General features: G+C 45.0%; 1 protein-coding gene across 5 annotated transcripts; it reads right to left on the reverse strand.

Annotated features, from left to right (window-relative positions):
- Positions 1–89: 89 nt before the first annotated feature.
- tex11 (testis expressed 11) lies at positions 90–20,000 on the reverse strand. Of its 5 annotated transcripts, none has more exons than XM_035409397.1 (29): positions 19,724–20,000; positions 19,012–19,136; positions 18,439–18,523; positions 18,078–18,157; positions 17,665–17,745; positions 16,853–16,972; positions 16,504–16,584; positions 15,701–15,786; positions 14,708–14,765; positions 14,428–14,523; positions 14,141–14,222; positions 13,877–13,955; positions 13,409–13,560; positions 13,134–13,219; positions 12,758–12,895; positions 12,319–12,421; positions 12,028–12,152; positions 11,339–11,424; positions 10,276–10,329; positions 9,993–10,033; positions 9,577–9,669; positions 8,906–8,976; positions 8,072–8,188; positions 5,934–6,006; positions 5,421–5,570; positions 4,130–4,238; positions 2,778–2,956; positions 1,773–1,940; positions 90–856 (listed from the first exon to the last, which is right to left on the reverse strand). In XM_035409397.1, exons 1-29 carry the CDS (start codon positions 19,749–19,751, stop codon positions 837–839), a joined length of 2,766 nt encoding a protein of 921 aa, XP_035265288.1. In that variant the 5' UTR covers positions 19,752–20,000; the 3' UTR covers positions 90–836. The 5 variants fall into 5 exon arrangements, with proteins under 5 accessions (XP_035265288.1, XP_035265287.1, XP_035265289.1 ...); XM_035409396.1 differs by having other exon boundaries at positions 2,836–2,992; positions 19,724–19,999; XM_035409398.1 differs by having other exon boundaries at positions 2,836–2,956; positions 19,724–19,998.
- Between the last annotated feature and the right edge of the window lie 896 nt (positions 20,001–20,896).

The following is a 20,896-nucleotide window of genomic DNA, read 5'->3' on the forward strand; positions in this document are numbered from 1 at the left end:
ACTTGCGTGGGGAGCAAGCCTACATTTGGTGAACACGGGGAAATTCAGCCTACAGTTTTAGGCATGAGCAAAAAATTTTACAAGTTCCATCTGAGCCAAAAGTGCTTTTCTTTTATTTGTGCTGAGAGAGCATATCATTTTGGTATAGGATAGGTGAGGGGGATACAAGTAAAAGCTATTTAGAAGTGATAAAGCTCATTTTCTTTTAAATCTTTACTGTCTTTTATTGGTAACTGTAACATTTTCAATGCCATGCCCCAAATAAACTTAAAATTGCCAAAAATGTTGAAATGCACATGAACAAAACAGGATGAATTATGCTTTAAGCAAATTAAGCAGTAAACACCACTTTCCTTTTTACAAGTAATCCATTAGTGGATGGCTAATACTAGGTTGAGTACGTCACAGTATTTACAGTTCCATGGAGTTTCCAATAGTACATCTCAAAAATATGAGAAAATACCCCACTAAAAGGCAGCGTTTCATGAGGCTTCCTGTCAAACTAATGCAAAGATTTTACATACTTTTTACATACTTTTGAATGAATTAAAAAGCATTAGAAGCATTCAAATTAAATCTAACAGTTCCTCAAAAGACTTCCATCTTCAGTCTTTAAAGTGGGAACTGACTGGCTGAGCAAGCACGTAAATGTAACGAGAAAAACTGAGTGAGATGATCGTAGCTGAATGGAAAGTTGGAGCAGGACATAAAACTCTGCTTTGCTCCCGTGAGAATGGTTTAACGGTTCTCCTGTCCGAGTGGAACAGAGATCGGTATGATAGCGTCACTCCTCCATGATGAGATTTCTCTTGGCTTTGTCCAGTTTGTCCAAAACTTCACCATAGAGACCTGACATCTACAGAATAGAAGGCACTGTTATCAAAGGGACAGGGCGCATCGTAACATGAAGTATTCTGCCCTTACATAAACTGAACTATTTCTCTGCTACAAGGCTACAGTAATGGGTATAATATGACGTGTGCAGTTCTTTTTGTGTGTGAAAATGTGGTACGGTCTTCCAAGGCTTTGGGAAATAGGGACATGATCCGTCCGCATTCCAAACACTATTACAAGGACTTCCATAGCCTTTGGGGCTCCTTGTAACATGCCAGCACAGAGAGTATTATTATACATTATTTGACTTTAAATTACATTTACATTACTTCTTGATTCCCCTGTGCAATCCTACTTACTGTCTTGGACAAGCATTAGGCCAAGCAATATCCTGACTGCCTCACAGTTCTACTTAGGTGCATGAAGAATATAATATCCAGAACACCAGGCACTCTTGGGGAGAAACTGAGGTTAAATGTCTTTACTCGTCAAAATCTCATGTGTTTAGGCTGTAAGCCTTCACAAGGGCAGTATTGGACCCTCAGACTATTCAGCCACCCACTCAAAGCTCAATGCACTGGTGGTGCTGTACCACAGAAGATAAATAACATGGCTACGAGGCCTAGCCAGCACATGGGATTGTGCTTTCGGTTCAGCTGAAATCCAAAAAAAAAAGGCCATTTTGGAGAACAATAGCAGGTGTGGACGAATTCCTTTATATGAAAAACTTCAACTCAGTGTTAACCAACCTCATTCCTGAAGATCTGCCATCCTGGTTTTCATTTCAACCGAAACTCGGCACATCTGACTCTAATACTCAGCAGCTCAACGAGATCTGAGTGAGGTGTGGTTCGTTAGGGTTTGAGTGAAAAACCTACAGGGCGGTAGACCCGGGGAGCCGCTGGGCTCAGAGCGTTATTTCGCCTCCCTGGCCGTACCTGGGTCTGGTAGCTCTCCTGCAGGGCGCCCAGGTGGCACAGGAAGCTCATGGCCAGGCCGCACCAGCGCTCGGCCCCGCCGTACTGCGCCAGGCTGTACAGCAGGATGCCCGTGTTCCAGGCCCGCGTCAGCAGCCACAGGATCTCCAGCTCGGGGAACTCCTCCGGCTGCCGCACGCAAAGCGCATTTTAGAGAACCGCAACGTCTTTCTCACGCACGGCCTTCGCAAGTACATCAGGGCTTCAGCACTGTGTACAGTATGACTGGAATTCACCGTGGCACTGCATTGTTTTGTATGTGAAGGTTTCTGTTGCATTACAATAGATATCAGACAGTTTACATTACATTACAGGTATTTTACGGACGCTCTTATCCAGAGAGACTTGCAATACTTTTTATATAATATTTACATTGCATCCATTTATACAGCTGGATTTTTCTGAAGCAATACAGGTTAAGTGGCTTGCTTAAGGGTACGTCAGTGTCCTACCCAGGAACTGAACCTGTGACCTTCAGGTTACAAGACCAGCACTTTGAGATTGTAACATGAAAAGCACTTTATAAGTAAAATGTGTTATTAAATTACACTGCTGCACTAAAGCTCTGCGCTTACACAGCTGGCACTATATGATTGGCCAATTGCTGTTGCATCATAGCTCTGAAGTGCAGCCAGATGGCGCTATGCTACAACTATGTCCTACAGCATTATGCTACACCACTGCCCTAAGCCACTATGCTACACCGCTAAGCTACACTGCTATATTACACAGCTTTCCAACACCACTGTGCAACACCTGCCCTACAGTATATGCTTCACTGGTGCTCTGTAAATGTGCACTGATTTCACATCCAAATTAGCACTGCCATGAAGCACAAGGAACCCGAGACTGGCACCCCAAATTGGCAGGAAGAGGACAGTGAATGGAGCAGCTGCTAATTGAAGCCCATTGATAAAAAAAAATTTTTTTTAAGAACAGGAGGCTCCTCAGCGGGGGACTAATTACTGCGCAGAAGCGCCGTGAGTGGTGAGCCACGATTGGCCGCTGACTCATCCGGACTAACCGCCAGGCCAATGACGGAGAGGGCCTCCTGGTAGAAGCCCCACACCTCCTCCAGCGCGCGCGGCTCCACCTCCGACACCCCGGTGGGCAGGGACAGCTGGATCAGGCTGTGCAGGCACTGGCTGCAACGCACACAGGGAGCACGGTGCTCTGACTCACTGAGCCCCCGGGACCGCACTTTACTCTCAACACACGCACCGCTTACAATATGCACACGCATTTACACATTTCACACATAATACGGGTTCCTGCCTCCTTTTTTTTGCAGGGTTTACACCTCTGTGACACCCACAAAGCAGCCCACACTGCCACCATTTTCATTGTAGTTTACAGGTCTACCAAGCCTACAGGATGGTCCATCACCAGGAGCAGGGTGGGGCAGCCCTGCTTTGGTAGATGCTTCCTCACTCATGGGCTGAGGTGGTTTGGTTTGCAGGCAGTGTTACTGGCATACAGGGAGTGATACTGGTGTACAGGCAGTGTTACTGGCATACAGGGAGTGATACTGGTGTACAGGCAGTGTTAATGGTGTACAGGTACTGATACTGGGGTACAGGCAGTGGTACTGGTGTACAGGCAGTGATACTGGGGTACAGGCAGTGATACTGGTGTACAGGCAGTGATACTGGGGTACAGGCAGTGATACTGGGGTACAGGCAGTGATACTGGTGTACAGGCAGTGATGCTGGTGTACAGGCAGTGTTAATGGTGTACAGGTACTGATACTGGGGTACAGGTAGTGATGCTGGTGTACAGGTAGTGATACTGGTGTACAGGCAGTGACACTGGGGTACAGGTAGTGATACTGGGGTACAGGTAGTGATGCTGGTGTACAGGTAGTGATACTGGTGTACAGGCAGTGACACTGAGGTACAGGCAGTGATACTGGTGTACAGGTACTGATACTGGTGTACAGGCAGTGTTGCTGGTGTACAGGCAGTGATATTGGTGTATAGGCAGTGACACTGAGGAACAGGCAGTGACGCTGGTGTACAGGCAGTGATACTGGTGTACAGGCAGTGTTGCTGGTGCACAGGCAGTGATACTGGGGTACAGGCAGTGATACTGGTGTACAGGTCGAGTTACTGGGGTACAGGCAGTGATACTGGTGTACAGGTCGAGTTACTGGGGTACAGGTAGTGATGCTGGTGTACAGGTAGTGATGCTGGGGTACAGGCAGTGATACTGGTGTACAGGTAGTGACGCTGGTGTACAGGCAGTGATACTGGTGTACAGGTCGAGTTACTGGGGTACAGGTAGTGATGCTGGTGTACAGGCAGTGACAGGGCACGGACCTGCAGCGCAGCAGGTCGGGCTGGGGCTGCTTCTTATGCAGGGACAGCGCTATCCTCAGGGCCTTCTTACACACCAGCGGGAAGTGGGCCGGAGGCTCCATGGCCAGGCCTGTCAACACAAACACCCTCATCAAGACCAGAGGTGTGTTTCACAAAGCAGGATTACTTAGTTAGCTGGATAACTCTGAGTAAGTTACTCAGCACAGCTATCCAGCTAACTCGGTAATCCTGCTGGGTGAAACAGGGCCTGGACAGCAGCTCCAAACAGGTGCTGATGGAATTAAGTAAAGCTGCTTTCATTTCCGATTTCCAACTAATACCTATATATGCCTGCTATACCACTGTCTAGGTAACATTTAGCTATTTGTGCCGTTTCCTCAGGTATTGAGCATGACTATATAAATCTCTGGATGAATATGTATATGCTCGCGTGGGGGTTACGCAATGCGCCGAACTGTAACTCTCCAAGGTTACTGCAAAGGCCTGGAGCCATCGCTCGGGTCAATACAGACAGAATCTGAACCATCTGTACTATAGCAATACTGAAAATGATCAAACACATATACAGCAGCTACGTATGGTGGGTCTGGGTACATTTGATGTCAAACGCAGAGTTGCTTCCTCCAGTAGAGAAACAGCACCACCTTGTTTACAGAATGATAAAAGTCTTATGCCCTTCCCGAGCCTGGTGCACAAGTTTGAAAACCAGCGTGTTTTCAGCAAGTGAAGGTGACACACACGATGACTGGATGACAGCGGACTCGGGCAACTCTGGGCAATCCTCAAATGGGGGGGGGAGGGGGGGGGGACTCGTGTAGCGTGTGACCGCCCCCGGGACAGCGCCAGCGTTAGAGCCATCTGGTGCTGCCCACTACACTGACTTTGCCCTACAAGGTTACAAACAGCCACAGCAACACTCGGTACACACAGGGATGTAAACACAAACACGCATAAATGTTTGCACAACACCGGACACCCATCTCGTTTGTCATTTGCATAGAGTACCGTTATGTTGGAAGGGAATGCTATGTTACAGGAGTTAAGGTTTAAACTGTGAGAGAATTTCAGCCTGTATGCGCCAAGCTTTGCAGAAGTGGTGAATCGTGTAGTTTGTACCAGGCCCAGCTTCTGGAAGCACTTAGAGGGCATGACCCATTGCATGACAGGTCCCCTACAAATATACTTTGTCATTATTATTATTGCTGTTGTTGCTGTCATTACTGTTGTAGTTGCTGGTGTTGTTATTGTTCTTGTTACTGTTGTTATTGCTATTGTTACTGTTGCTGTTGACCTGCAATGGTCTCCAGGGTCTTGGGCTCCACAGTATCCAGCTCCAGCACTGACTCCAGCACAGACTCCAGCTTGGGGTCGTTCAGCTTGGCTCGAGCCTCAAACTCATACAGGAGCAGCAGGGTCTCCGTCTGGTCCTTGGACACATCCCCTGTCAAAAAGGATTCCTTGAATTCCTTCAAATAACACACTTTATTTCCTCAAGCAATATTATGGCCATTTTTTCCCATTTGTGAATTTGATTTGAAATGGAACTGCCATTCCTCCCAGCCACCGTGACTAAGGAGACTGTGGCTTTTTAAAATATGATTTAAGGTCACTGTTTAATGCATTGTGTAATTACTCATTTATGTTCTTGTGTGTTTTTATTCATGTATGCTGCTCCCTTGGCCAGGCACCCCTTTTAAGGAGATGCTAATACACGTTGTGGCTTCCCCGAGATAAATAAATAAAGGATAAATAAATTAAGAATAATGATTAGTGTAAAACAGGTAAAAGGAAGAAACAGAGGCACCTGAAGCTTTGAGAGCTTTCCACACCTCCCAGCAGATCTGAATATGCTCCAATGCTTCGGTGAGCTGCTCTGCCTGAATGAGAAAAAATTTATTAGGGTTTCAGCGCCCTCTAGTGGTAAGTATCCACAGGACCAAAATGCAACAGTAAAAACAGCTATTTCTTGCATTGCCTTGCTTGTCTCTAGCCTTACACTATTTTGAGCCTGAACACGTTGACGCCCTGATAAATCTGCCCAACTTCTGAGGCTGTGCTTCGCTAATAAACTGATTTGGAATTACTTATGACAAATCATGATGTCTTATAGACAGTGCCTCAACTGAAAGCAGCGATTCAAGTCAACTCAACCACAGACCTAAATCCTAACATAACACTGGCTTAAACAGGCTAGAAGCAACCAGATGGAAGGAAATTAAAATCACAGACTGTGTCTTGGCATTGCAGACCTTTTATATTAGAGAAAAGCACGCGGGGTTGAGAAGACCTCTTGCATGAGTGCATCTGAGTAAAATGAATTTTTATTTGCATAAATAGACGGTTTGACTATGGGCAAATGAGCTGTGCTCTCCCATCACTGCCACCCACACAAGGAGCACTGCAGCTTAAGCAAGTACACCTTTATTTATACAGCACCTGTCAAAACAGTGACAGTGCTTTACAATGGTAAAATTTCATTAAAAAGGTGAGATGAGAAACGAAAGCCGAGAGAAACATTGACAGCGCATGAAATAGATGACATCAGAACACAACAATAAAAAAAACACAAATCGGGCAAGTGCTTGGGAACGTGTGAGTTTTTAAGATGGCTTTCCCAAAAAATTTGGACCGATTCCGCCAGTCCTTCAAAGCACCGCGGAATGCAGAAGCGTGAGCATTCCTCTGCTACGCTCACCCGTGAGTCCCTGATTATTTTACACATGAAATGCCACACAGTGGACTGCAGGACGGCTAGCGGTGCTAACTGCAGCAGAGTCACGCCGCTCTCTGACATCAGCTTAGCCTGTAGGGACCCAGGGGGAAGCTAGAGGGGGCTTATGCACTGCAAAGCTTCAGAACCTCGGCCAAACCAAAACACTGCGATCAATCAATACTTTTTAACCGTTATTCATAAGGAACCAAAGAAAACAAATATAATGATATTGTCTGTTTCTCTCAGATTTTAAAGGCTTTTTTAAAATCCTGAAAGCAAACAAAGTTGTTATACTGCCCACCACAGGACGATTTGGTATTAGCTCTCATGGAGACCATTTTGTGTATGTAAGCAACATGGAGATTTACATTTTAACCAATCAGTGATGCATCTGTTTAGTGGGGTGGCGATCAGAAGTGAACTTCAAACAAATACCTATTACAGAGTGGTTGTGCTATTAGACAACCATTCAGAAATGACGTACTTTACAAAATGCAGTTTTGTTATTTAGCTGTTTATAATTTGGGAAAAGTACTTATGTCTTTAAATTTTAGTCCATTCCAGGGTCATGCAATCAGGTAGGGTGCGGGCTTCACCACAGTAAAATGCTCAAGGTTAAATCAATTCTTAGAGTACATGACCCCAAATTGGCTCATTACAGTTACAGTTGAATTAACACTGGACATTGTTACTGTCTCTGTGTCATGTGACTTCAGTCTTTTCAGTACACAGAAAATATGAACCAGTGTACTGGCATTAAAGATCCTGTGGGAAAAGCTAAAGCACCTCTCTGTCTTCAGGGGCAGGTCCTATTCGTTCCAAACCAGGCTACTGGTTACGTGGCATTCCAAACCTCGTTAACTGGTATCTCATCTACTCCCTTAGGCCTCAACTGGTTGCTGAGTTTAAGGTGGAAAGAAAAGTCAGCAGGCCCTGTGGCTCTCTAGGACCAGGTTTGGCCAGCCCAGGTTTAAGTTAAAACACATTGGGAAAATAAAGGCTAATGAACAATTGTGCACAGCTGTACACACCTGCACCTCTGCTTACAGTCAGCATGACGTCACCCTGTCTCGAAAGCAGGCGAGGCTCGGGCCGAAGGGCCCAGCCTGCACTCGTGATGAGAGGCTTCGGGGAGCTCAGCCCCCTCTGCGGTTCATTTTCCCATATCCCACACGCGAGGTGATGACAGGTAAACACAGACAGTGTGATGGCGAGCGCCGCCGCGGCACCTGTTGCGTGGAGACGGGAGACTTCCTGCACAGCTCCAGGCAGGCTGCGGTGGCCATCAGGAGGCAGGTCTTCTGTCCCATGAGCACGGCCCTGTCTGGCAGGCAGAACTGGGACAGCTGCAGGCACGGAGTGTGATCTCAGCACAGGCCCGGGGGAAGGGAGGGAGGGAGGGGAGTGCTCCATGCCCATTTGCACAACCGGCGTGTCTATATGTGTGTGGTCTAATCCACAAGGAACTGCCTCAATTATCCACAGTATTAAATAATCATGTCCTATATACCACACTTTAGTGATTTCATATGATATAATGACAACACCGTAAAATTGTGTGTGTGTGTGTGTGTGTATGTGCATGCGTATGTGTGTGGACTAATCCATAAAGAACTGTTCCTGAATACATGCATAATTACATAAGCCTGTGCTACAGAGTTCTTGGTTTATACAGAAATAAACATAACCAGTTATTAAAAACCTGAAAGCTGCTTAGTCCACACAAGCTATACCAGTTTCAACAAACAACACCAAGAATAATTAACACCGTTAGCATTATCATTCTGACACACAGTTTGGTGCTCACTGAAAATAGAAAATTTAAATGCTGTGCGCCAAACTAGAAACGCCAGCTCAAAAGTTAAGGGGAAGGGAACCACAATGGAGAACACCGAATGTCACGCCCAACTTTCTTTGTGCTCAAGAATGCAGGTTTTTTTTTCTCTCTTTCTTGCCCGCCCGAAGCGCTGGTGGCGCAAGTCCCCAGGGCCGTATTGATCTACACCTGCAATCTAGCACTCTGAAAATCAATTCCCCCAGCGGGCGCGGATCTGGTGACTCGCCTGGTAGGACAGCACAAAGAAATCCCTCATTCTGTCCGGGCTGTTCTCACACTGCAGGGCCAAGTTCCAGGCTGACGAACAGAACAAAAAATGGTGACCAGGTTAGAGGAAGAAAGCTGAAGAAAAATAACATGAGAACATAAGAACATAAATACTGTACACATGACAAGACCAGGCCATTCGGCGCATCTAGACTCATCCTCTGTCTAGTCTACAGAGTACCCAGCGCTGGGTAAAGCACAGACTCCAACACGCCAAGGGTGTCTGACTCCACTACACGAGCTGACAAGCTGTTACACACGTTGACTTCTCTCTGTGTAAAAATATATACTTGTCAATATCAGTGCGGAGTTCACCTTTAACTAACTTCCACTTATCGCTCATTGTTCTGCTGACAACTCAACCTTGAAGTTTTTTTTTAAATCAATAAAATCCCTCCTTAGCCTCCTTTCGCTAAGCCTGAATACAAGTGTTGAGCATTTCCTCCAAACTTTTACACTTCACACCAGGAACCAGTTTAGTTGCACTTCTTTGTACTTTTTCAAGTTGCTAATTTCTGAAAGTATCGCGCAGAACAGCACACAATGCTCTAAAATGTGGCCTGACAAAGTAACGTGTTAAAGAGAGGAATGTGCTTGAGATGTTCCAGGGGAGCGGGCGTGTACTGGTACCGATCTTCCTGAACCAGTTCGCCTCCTCAGCATGTTTCTCCAGGCCCAGGCTGGGTCCAGGCTTGGCGCTGGGCTGAGACACTCTCTGTAGCGCTGTTAAGATGCAGTCAGCAGAATCACTCTGGTCTACTGTCACTACACCCGACTCACACAGCTAGTGCTATCCTATGCAAACTCTCTTCTGTTTCTTCTCACCTGTGTACAGATCTCCTTGCTTTCTGGAGTATTCCGATATATCAGTACAACACTACACAACTCCACATATACTACCATGTGCTACAACGCGCTATATGTATATGTATATATATATACATATATTTATATATATAAATATGTGCAAATATGCAGTTTGTTTCCATGAACATATTTTCTTAAAATGACTGTAATTTGTAAAAGTGGACTAGAAAATGACTCACCCATCTTCAGATATGACCTGAGAGCATCCAAACTCGCATCTCTGTCAAGACATACAGAATTATCTAAATGGCTCCAAAATGTCACTTTTTTTTTGCAACGTAAGTGTTTTTATATTTATTGAAGTACAGTCCGCAAGTTCTAAAATGAAAACCACACACTTCATCCGATAAAGGTTTACGTGCAATGTGGTACGGCTACAGAAATCCTTTTCTGAGAAAAGATATTATGCCACGTTTGGCACACTGAAGCCGCAATTTCCTTCTGCGGCGAGCCGCTACAAACCTCTCTTCCTCCCGAGCCGCTTCCACTGCAGAGAGCACCAGCCGCACCAAACATCTGCAGGACATGAAGAAGGGCACACAGAGAATCAGACCATTTCTAATAAGACTGTTCGGTTTGATTTGTGTCAGCAGAACCCGGGGGGGGGGGGGGGGCGGGGGGGGGGGGGGGGGGGGGGGGGGGTACAGCTGCCAGGTCACGTAATAGAAGCAGAGACACCCCAGGGATGCACTGCTCCAGGCCGGACACAGTGCTGGATGCTCTCGACCGCAGGTAGACGAGCCTACGCGGGCTCAGTGTTCTTGTCACGTTCTTATGCAATCCTCAAAAGCTGTAGCGAAATAATAAAAAATTCCTGTTTATCCACAGACTCATCTTCCAGACGCCAGTGCCAGCACGCAGGCCTAACAGCACACAGGACCCAGGGATCCTCAGAGAAGAGCTCCAAGAGACTGACTGCAGCCAGACAACGGCAAATCTGTGCTTCCTTCCCCCCCAAACCTGTCAGCAGTGAGGTATCAGAACGAGTGTTCTGAGTGCACTGGTGTGTTGAAAAAAAGACATGGAGCACTTCCACTGAGCATGCTGGCCTGATCTCTTATTTTTCTACTCTCTTACATTCACCTCTATGTAACTGTCCTGTGCTACCTTCCCGATAGCCAGCATTTCTCCCTGAGCTTTCACTCAGCTGTTCCACTATCTGTATTTAGCTTAACACTACTGAAAAGGGCTTTCATGTACAAAAATAATAAGTCCTGCCTGTGCGTAGCCGGCTACAATGGACAGATGTTTTCATTGGCTGAGGATGCATTTTGGCTATCGAGGCAGGAAAACACAATAGGGACAGCTAATAACTGCGGGACTGGTGGGCTTGCGATAATGCAATCGGCAGGAAGAATAGGAAGATAATGCGGAAGGAACACAAAATAACCTAAGTTTGGGTTTTATTGTGTGGCCGCCGCGTAAAGCCGCGTCCAAACCGTGTTTATTTGCACGAGGGGACGCAAGTTCACGTTTCGGGGTGTCCGTGGCCACCGGCCAAGCGCTGGAGGGAAGTGCCGCTGACCTGAGGCCTGTGAGAACCTGCGCCCCGTCCTGAGAGTGTTCACACAGGCCCTCCAGAGCCTTTTTAGCTATGGTCTGCTGGTCATGCTGAGAGGGCAGAAATAACAGAGTTTAGAATAGAGTTCTGCACACAGTCCTGCTACTGCTGCTAACACCACTGTTGTTACTACTGCTGCTGCTAATGCTAACATCCCTACTACTAACAACACCGCTACTACAGTATTACTACCGTCACTAATTACACTGCTGCGGCTAAAATCACTGCAGTTACTGCCTATATATACAGTGAATACTATGACTGATACTATTTCTCCTAATAGTACTGGTGCCATGACAACTACCACTACGACTGTTATTTCCATTACATACTACAGTACTAACTCCCAATACTGTCATTAGAAACTACAATACTAACCCCCAGTACTATGAGTACTGCTGCTACTCCAAGAACAAAAAAAACAAAACTACGGCTTCAACAACATCTACCGCTCGTAAAACTATGGCTTACATGAGCTGCTTCTACTATTACCAGTACAACTACAACAGCAGGTAGCATTACTATGATCACATAGTCTCCAATTTCTACAAGTCATGTTGGCTTATGGTGAGCAGAGAGAGCCCTGTTGGTTTATTTTAAACACAGCTGAGGGCGCAGGCATTGCAGGCGTGAGTCTTCTTTCTGAGACTGACCTCCAGTGCGATCTGCGCGGCCAGACTGAGGAGGCCCGAGGCGGCGTTCTGGGCCTGCAGGAGTCGGTCCTCGCTTCTCACGGGACCCTCGGCCAGCCTGCCGATCGCCTTCACGGCCTCGGCAGCTGAACAAACAGAGCGGGGAGACTGAGCTGCAGGAAAGAGGCGAGGGGAGGGGGGAGGGGGGAGGGGGGGAGGGGGGGTGTGGGGTCTGCGTTCTCTGATATCTCCTTCAAAAAGAGGAAGTGTCGCCAGTCAGCACGTCCACACTCGCGCTGCGTGCGCTCGTACCCCTCTCCTCGTCGCTCTCCAGAACGGCGATCTTGTAGACGCTGAACTGCGTGAATATGCTGTCTGGGTCACATCTCTCGGCCTCCTTTATTGCTTCCCGGGCCTGCCAGGAGGACAAGAACGAGACAGAACAGCGTGAAATCCTCCAACAGAGGAACACAATCGGCCCAGCGCTGTCAGTCTGCACAGACTCCACACTCCCACCAGATCCTCAGCTCCACCTGCTTAACATCACACTTCCTGTCTGCCTAATTCCTTGCCTGTTACGTATGTTCATTAAGGGCCAGGTGTCCACAGGCACACCTTTACATGAATATTAATTAGCTATAATATAGCACCAGAAACTCACATGTGCTACATCCTGTGGCTAGGAAGTGAAGGGAACGAAAGGAATGCAGGAGCTGGCCATCTGGTTAGAGTAGAGAATCTGTGGCGGTACCTTCTCCAGCTGGCCCAGGTGCAGGAAGCAGGAGCCCCGGTTCCTCTGTAGCTTGGCCAGATTCGGCTCCATCTGTCCCGCTGTGTAGAAGCTCAGGGAGTAGTTATACCACTCCAGGGCTTCCGAATAGTTTTTTGCCTGATAAATCGTAGAAGCAAAAAAATAAATAAATAAAAGACAAATAAGTTAATTTGCTTAGTATTGCAAAACGTGTTTACAGATACAGAATGCATTTTCAGATTCAGAATGACAGATAACAGATTCAGAATGAACTGCCCCAAAAAAAGCTAATAATCAAAATGGGGCTAATCAAAATTCTGGCTTTAAACCCAATGCTACCACCCCCCCCCCCCCCCCCCCCCCCCAAATGCAGTACCTCAAAGTTTTGGGATGCCCTGTCCCAGAGAAGCACATGCAGGCTGCTGAGAGTCTGATGAGACAGCGGTTTGCCTGTGTAGTGCCCTGCGAGGACGTGGCGTAGGGTTAGTCATGCATTTTTAAAGCCAGGTTATTGCTCCTGTTCTTTGGGTCCTACTGGTGAGCGATAATCATTTATATTGCAGAACTGCAGACTTCCTGTGATGGAACTTTTAGGCCTCAATAACAGAGGGAAGCACAAAGTCAGTGCCTTTCCCCCCCCCCCCCCGGTACCTGTGATTACATCCTCAATCTTCTGCCTGGCCAGGAGCTCCTTGCCCCGCTGCAGGAGGAGCTGGATGTGCAGGACGAGCGCGCTCCCCAGCTCTGAGGACGACTCAAAGAGCTGGCACACCCGCTTCAGGAACTCAAACGCGAGAGCCTCCCTGAGCCAGAGGACAACAGCGCATCCCAGTCACAGAGATGCTGAGCGCTGCAGTTTCACGCCCGCGACTAACGCAAGCTGCTCGTGCAGTCAAAGTTTACGGGAGAAGTTCTCACGCTTGAGAGCGGCCGGTTGCGTGGGTATTTGTTTTTAACAACCCGGTAACTGTGTAACACACGGTTCATTCACCTGGTTTCTTGGGCGTAAATTGGTTACAAATTAAGCTGAGAAAACTACACTACTTGCGGCACTACAGTAGGAAAAGTGAGTACCGCTGGCTTAAAGGTTATTTAATGCTTTTGAAAAATTATTGTTACCTGTCTTCTTCCATAAGCAGCTTCACCGTGCTCAAGCACACGTCAAGAGGAACCTCAGACTCAAGCAGCTGTGCTACTGCTAATTGCAAACACAAAATAAAACATTGCGGCGTGAACACACGTGACGAATACGGTTTCCCTATGAAATATTTTTAGACATACAGATATACGGATTCTCAGTCTAACCACGCAGTAACCGTGCTTCCCAGGAAACAACAGACCAAGGAGAAAAACGGCTTTGTTATTTCAGGGTAGTTATCTCACCAGCTCTGAGAAGTTCATCCTGGGCTTTGCACCTCAGTAATACACGGGTCTTCAGGAGGAACCCTGAGGGGTGCACACTCGCCTGAAACATTTGAGGACAAAATATGGATAAAAAATAAATCTGACAACAATCGTCTTTAATGGCCATTGTAGTTCGTGGTAAGTTTATGACGCACACAGTGATGTTCTTACCAATAATTGTGTTTTAATTAGAACGTATTTGAAAACTGCCAATCAAATGACACACTCCGGAAGAGTGAGAGGAATGACAAAAGGCAACAACACACCTGATTTGCTAAGCTGACTGCATTGAGGGCCTTTTCCTGGAAGTCGTCACAGCCCCACTCTAAGTAGACAGTTGCTAGAAGCCTTAAGATTTTCGCCTTAAAAAAAGAAACAATAAACTGCGGGCTTGCAACCTTAAGAAGTCAAAGTTTTTTCATCAATGAATTATGATTTTCACCAAAGCTGAAGGTTGTGTGTAAACTGTGTAATCACACGCCATGTTTTACACTCTGGCCTATGTGCGGCGGTGCTGAACGTGAGGTAATCCCTGCAGCCGCTTACTCGCACTACAGCCCCAGGGGAATACTTCTCATTCATCTTTCCAATGTCATAACTCTGGCTGAAAAACACACAGCACCACACAAGACTCACAGGACAGCCAGATCACTGCACTGGAACTCATTACCATTACCATTAAAACTTTACAGTATAAAACCTTAAAATATTTCATAAAACATTAATTCTTCTCCGTATTATGGCAGCATAAACACTTGTGTATCACAGAGTGCTTAATACAACATAATAACATACAAGACAGAGCAATGTAATTCAACGCAATACATAACTGAACAGCAACCTTTTGAAAACCCTTTTTAGAATGCATAGATCAGGTGCCTGTTTGGAATGGAGACCGCAGAATGGCTGAATTACTTTTTAATAGCTTTTTCCACACCAGTGGGGCTCAGAGTCCAGCAGCTATCATCAGGATCATCACACAATTGGGATCCCATCCATATCTGAGCAATTCCCACAAGTCCCAATGAAGGGCTTGGCATGTTCTGTCATACAACATGCGACTTAGATTATACATCACATTTTTTTTCTCTTTTGATTATGTGCCATATTTTTTATTGATGCTATCATTCTGTCTGGATTTGAGCTGCTGGCTTTTCTATGTGCATTCCTATCAATCAGTTCAAACCATGTTTTTTTCCCTTAAATAACAGCCTATACATCTTAACACTGCAAAGAACAAGAAAAATTAAAAATTTGACGCCATCTTTACAACCAGGGGTGTAGCATAAAATTCTGGGCCCTATACATAAGCAGTCTCTGTGGGCCCCCTTCCTCTCTTTATCCATGTCTCTCACGCATTATTCCAGGCTTTTCGAGGGCCCTCACCCCATTCGGGCCCTGGGTAGTCAGTCCCACTTTTCCCCCCACTACGACGCCCCTGCTTACAATACAGTAGTCCTTCGGATGCCAGCAATGTTATTTCTCCCCTTAATTCAACTCAGGCAACTTACTCACTCAATAAAAACATAATTTGCTCACCTCAACCAATATGAACTTTCTTCGTACTTTTTTAGATTGTAGGCATCGACTCCAAAGTTATAGCACATAAGAGAGAGATAGCCAGTCTGAAAAGACAATGCGGGGCTTATTTAACATTAAAAGAAATTTCAGTTCCAACAGAATCAATCAGATATAAACCCCCTCATAGGGTGCATGGTGTACTGTAGATGAGTTATGAATGCTAGCAGAGGTTTATCACAGAAGTTACAAGATGGGCTTATGGACTTTTCAACTATTCCAGTCTTCATGCAAGATAATTTTATGTACAGCTGCATACAATAACACTGAGTTTTTCAGCAGGCCAATTCAACTCAATTCAAGTCGGATATAGTCTTATGACTCGATGAAGTTTGGCATCTGCAGGAAGGGATGTGTTTTTTATTAGGAGTCCACACAAAAAAAACAGGCACAACCTGACAGATTCCGGAATGGAATCTTGGAAGGTTTCATGTAAATACTAATACGTCATCCTAAGAGACATAGTAACTACAGTCCAGGCCAGGTCTTCCCAGGCCTGTTCCTGAAGATCTACCGTCCCGTTAGGTTTTCATTCCAACCCTAATTTGGCACACCTGATTCTACTACTCAATGAAATCTCCAGCTACTGAATGAGGTGTGCTTTATTGGGGCTGGGACTGAAAACCTACAGGACAGCAGACCTCCAGGAACAGGGTTGGACCGCCGTTGTCGAGGCACCTTTCTGATTTACACTAAGTGCAGCTACAGCTGTGTGTCACAGCAGTTACGAGGCTGGTCTTGGGTACTGGGTGCCATTACTGTACCTCTTTGGGCAGACGCAGCAGCATGTCCCTGCAGCGCTGCACACAGAACACGGCCTCTGGGTGGTTCTCCTGAGCCAGTGCCTGCACAGGTATTACACAGGTGTCAAATTATATATATTACATGACTCACATACAAAAACAAAAAAAAAAATTGTAAAAATGTTTCTCGTGTGGTTTTATTTTTCTGTTCATTATCTGTATACTTAGCCTTTATCTTTATACTTAGTCCATAATGTGTACTATTATGGCTGTGGCAAAGACGCTGTTTAGTCAAGATAATTCTCCAGAGACCATGGATACAGAAGGATTCACGCACATCGACCACAAAGGGAAATTTGTCTTTTCTCACCGATTCCGCCTGGTAGGACAGAACGCGAAACAGGTCCTTCTCAACATCTCCTTTGGGAATGTTGATATCTCCCCTGTCATCACCACGAGCTGTGAGCCTGCTGTACAGGGTCTCCAGGCTCTGAAGACAGTAAAAGAAAAACAAAGCTGTGTTCCAATTTCAGTTTCACATTACGCTTCCTCTAATGCTAGACGAACCAAGTGATCAGAGGCAGCTGCTGACCACCAGCCATCACTGCAAGTGAATGCATGTAGCAAAATGTGGTGCTGAAAAAGCCTGCCGATAAGTGTACGTCAGCTGACTGTGCTTACGTTGGCCAAGTGTCTGCTTTGGGCTGTGATCCATAACAGGTCAAACACGAGCTAACAAATCCATCAGCACTAAGCCTAATGATGCGATTACAATACAAAAACAAGTGCCGCTACACTTTCATTAGTTTCGAATAGGTCATGTGTCCAGCAGACACATCAGCCACTTATCTGACTATTTCTGGAGAGGACAGGTTTCCCCAGAAATCAGAAAGTATCACTTTTTGTTCTGTTATTCACAAACCTTCTCAGTACATGGAGTGTGTAATTAAAGGGTACGTTCTGCTTGTGGCTGTCGCTCAACCGCTGAAAGAGTTACTGTACTTTTACTATTATCATTTTTTGTAATGGGCAAAAGTTTCAGCTCTTTGCCCTTAATAAAAATTTAAAACAAACATTTAAAGTAATTTATAAATCTCTGATATGGAATTAAATCATCACCTGTGGAGAATCATATGCGCCATGCCAACTAGTTTAATAATGTCCCTGTCACTGCAGACTCACTTTAACAGCAAGACAGAAAAGGTCATCGGCAAACTTTGGATTTCTACAGTCAAGCCAGGTTCTACCGGTCTTGGAGGCCATCTGAAAAAAAAGAAGAGATATCATTTAGCTCAAGTGTCTGGGAGGAACGTGGACATGAGCTAAGTGTCCTCCTCTCAGTCATTATGTTCTGATGCTTTGTTACTCTCCTGAATTAACCTGATTTATGAAAATCGAAAATTTTATATCTAAAGCTACCCAAGACATGCTTGAATGTGCAATTTTTTTTCTTCTCAAGGTCTATGTGCTATGGTGTTTAAACCTTAGACAGAAACATTACCTGGCCTTTACATAGCTACTTTGCATGAATACATTTTCAACCATTTTCAAGAACCATAGAAAAGGGCACAAGTGTACTGAGAGGGTCCGCTCACCAAGATCTGTCTGCGTACAGCACTCTCTGACGGGTCCTGAGGCTCGGACGCACACAGCAATCTGCAAGCCACATCACGAACTAGCACACAGTCAAATGTTTAGGGCTATGTACCATCACTAGAAACAATCACTTGAATAATAATAATAATAATAATACAATGTATGCTTCTTATCTCCCTCATGGTCATTTGTATGCTACAGAAAGAAAATATTTACCGGACAGTTTTTTTAGCCTGGTGAATTTTGGAGTTTTTATTTGAAGTTGGGTAGGGCTCAGCAGGTCTGCAGGTTGACCAATTCCAAATTTATGATGTCACACTTCTGAATGAATGTCGAACTGAGTCAGTTCGGCCAGCCTACCTTTTGCTTTCTGGAGTTCATTAATGGCCGATCCCACATGTTTTGTTACTGCCCAGTTCCACAACTGTATGGCACAGTCTTCCATCTAAAGATTTAAACGTTTGTAGAGCATCCATCAAAATGATATTTCCTTGCATACAGAAATAAAAATAAGAACTAGCGATCTACAATAAGAACTTCTATCTGCGAGTAGTTATATACATAAACATGTGCAGTGTTAATTCAATTCTGAGAGGAGTAAATTTTACTCTGACAGAGTGCATTTCCCATTTGAACTGACAAAACTTTTACTGTGTACAGAAATATCACAAAATTCCATTCTTTAAGCCATCGATTTTGCCAGTTCATGCTCAGCATGTGAGATGAAAATGAGTTCAGTTAACCAGTTAAGATAGCTGATGTGTGATACCAATGGAGAATCTACCAGAGGGCTTCTTGACTTCGTCCTAGATTTTTTCGGATATATTTTCAAATTAAACATCCTAACCTTATTTTTCTTATCAGCACAGTAAGCTCCGTGGCTTCAACTGCTGTAAGGTTTGACGTTTGTCTATGAAACCTGGCTAACGTTACCTGCTGCTGTTCAAACAGAGTGGAGAAACAGTGGCTCTCCAGATTTCTCGTGTCATTAAACAGCTGTTCGATGACTTCGTCTGCATCCTCTGGCATTTGTTTCTGCACCAGCTTATCAGTGGAATCTAAAATAAAAGGCAGATAAATTAAAAAGTAATTAAGGCCAACGCTCCTCGCTTAGACACCCACATTGAGAATCTTGTTGCAAACGTTTACTAATGTAATAGCCAGCTGCTTCTGTAAATACTCTTTTTTAAAGTCAGTGGGCAGGTCCAGTGCCCATCGTGTCGCTAAACCCATCCTGGCCTTATAGGCCATTCTTAACTGTTTTAACAGGCAGTCTGTGCAGCGGCTGTGTTCCGGAGTGATATATAATTTAAATTAAGTATATTCAATGACATTCTTTTGAATAGCCAGCAAGTTTTGTGTGAAAAAGCTTTTTCCACACAGTGCTCGTTAGCTAGCCAATGTACTTAGTCCCTGGTTATCTCTAGCGATATAATTTCTGTTAAAAACTAGCTAACACTATTTAATGAAGTTAATATTAATAAATTGGTGCCAGCTTTGTCTAAACATTCATGCTCAAACTAAGATGACTTTTTCGCAGGTAAAACTGGATTTTCTGAGTGGAACTGTGTAAATAAAGTTTATTTTACCTCAGAGAGACAAGAATTGTCTAACGTTAATTAGTGCAGCTACGTTAGCTGCTTACCTTTGATGTTAGCGACAAAACATTCCATTGTTGAAGAAAGAACTCGAAATTATCGAGCAAACTATCAATAGCTCGAATAGCTACAACTATAGCTATAACTATAAATAGCTTTCTAATTTAAATATCAAAGAGAGCCTGAATCAGTTTGAATTTGAAGTTAAACTTGCTGGACACGTCGCCCGAGCCACAATCAATTGATTAGCTAGTTAGGCTAACCACCGAGTTACCAGTATCAAAATTATAGTCACATTGCCACGCGCAGAAGCTAAAGTCACTGTTTTCAAAAGCATTCGCGCGAAACCCCACGGCAACGTCCCTGCGAGGGCGGAGGGGGAACAAACTCGATTAAAATTTAAATTTTTCTTTCTTCATAGTTATGAAAGTGCATGAGTCTTATACCTAGGCTACAACCAAGAAAGAGAGGATGTTGTAATGTAATGCCAATTTAATGGCACTGCTAGAAAGTGTTTTTGAGCCGGATATGTCTGTATGGCTCTGCAAGAGACCAGGTTTTTTGGCACTGTTGGAAATGTGTGATGTTGCTGGGAAACCAGGATTCAGTTTCCACATAATTAATTCAAGCAGCTAAGCGATTTGTCCCTAAAAAAACCCTCTTGTGATATTGGTGTCAACAGTGGGATGTTACCATATCATATGAGTGAGGAGGTGCTCTCTGTTGAAGGGAAAGGTGTGATGATTACATTGGTGAGGTCCAATGGCATTGTTGGGATAACTTTAGTACATGTATTTTGTGACGGTAGAATTTTTCTGAACACATTAAGGCAGCCACCCTGTCCTGCTGATTCTCCCCTAACAACATCAGCAGAATACATCCCTTCATCCCCCAAAATGCTACACAGCTACTTATGCAAGCCTTGTAGTCTTTGGACAACTGTGTGCTAGCTGGCCTACCAACCTGTACCATCAGACCCCTGCAAACGGTCCAGAATTGTGCTGCCTGCTTGGTCTTGAGCACCCTTCACTTCCTGTGGCTACATGTTTGCTAAATTTAATTTTGATTTTTAAAACACTTTTTGGAATCTTCAGCTGTGCTTCTAGAGTTCGTATACTGTGCCATCTGTACCCTAATTAGCCCAAGCTTGACCGCTTGAACCTGTGAATAGTGCCCAGGATCCACTTTTTGCAAGTATCTTCACTGACAGAGCCTACATT

The sequence above is a fragment of the Anguilla anguilla genome, chromosome 3, assembly GCF_013347855.1.
Source record: "Anguilla anguilla isolate fAngAng1 chromosome 3, fAngAng1.pri, whole genome shotgun sequence".
NCBI lineage: Eukaryota > Metazoa > Chordata > Actinopteri > Anguilliformes > Anguillidae > Anguilla > Anguilla anguilla.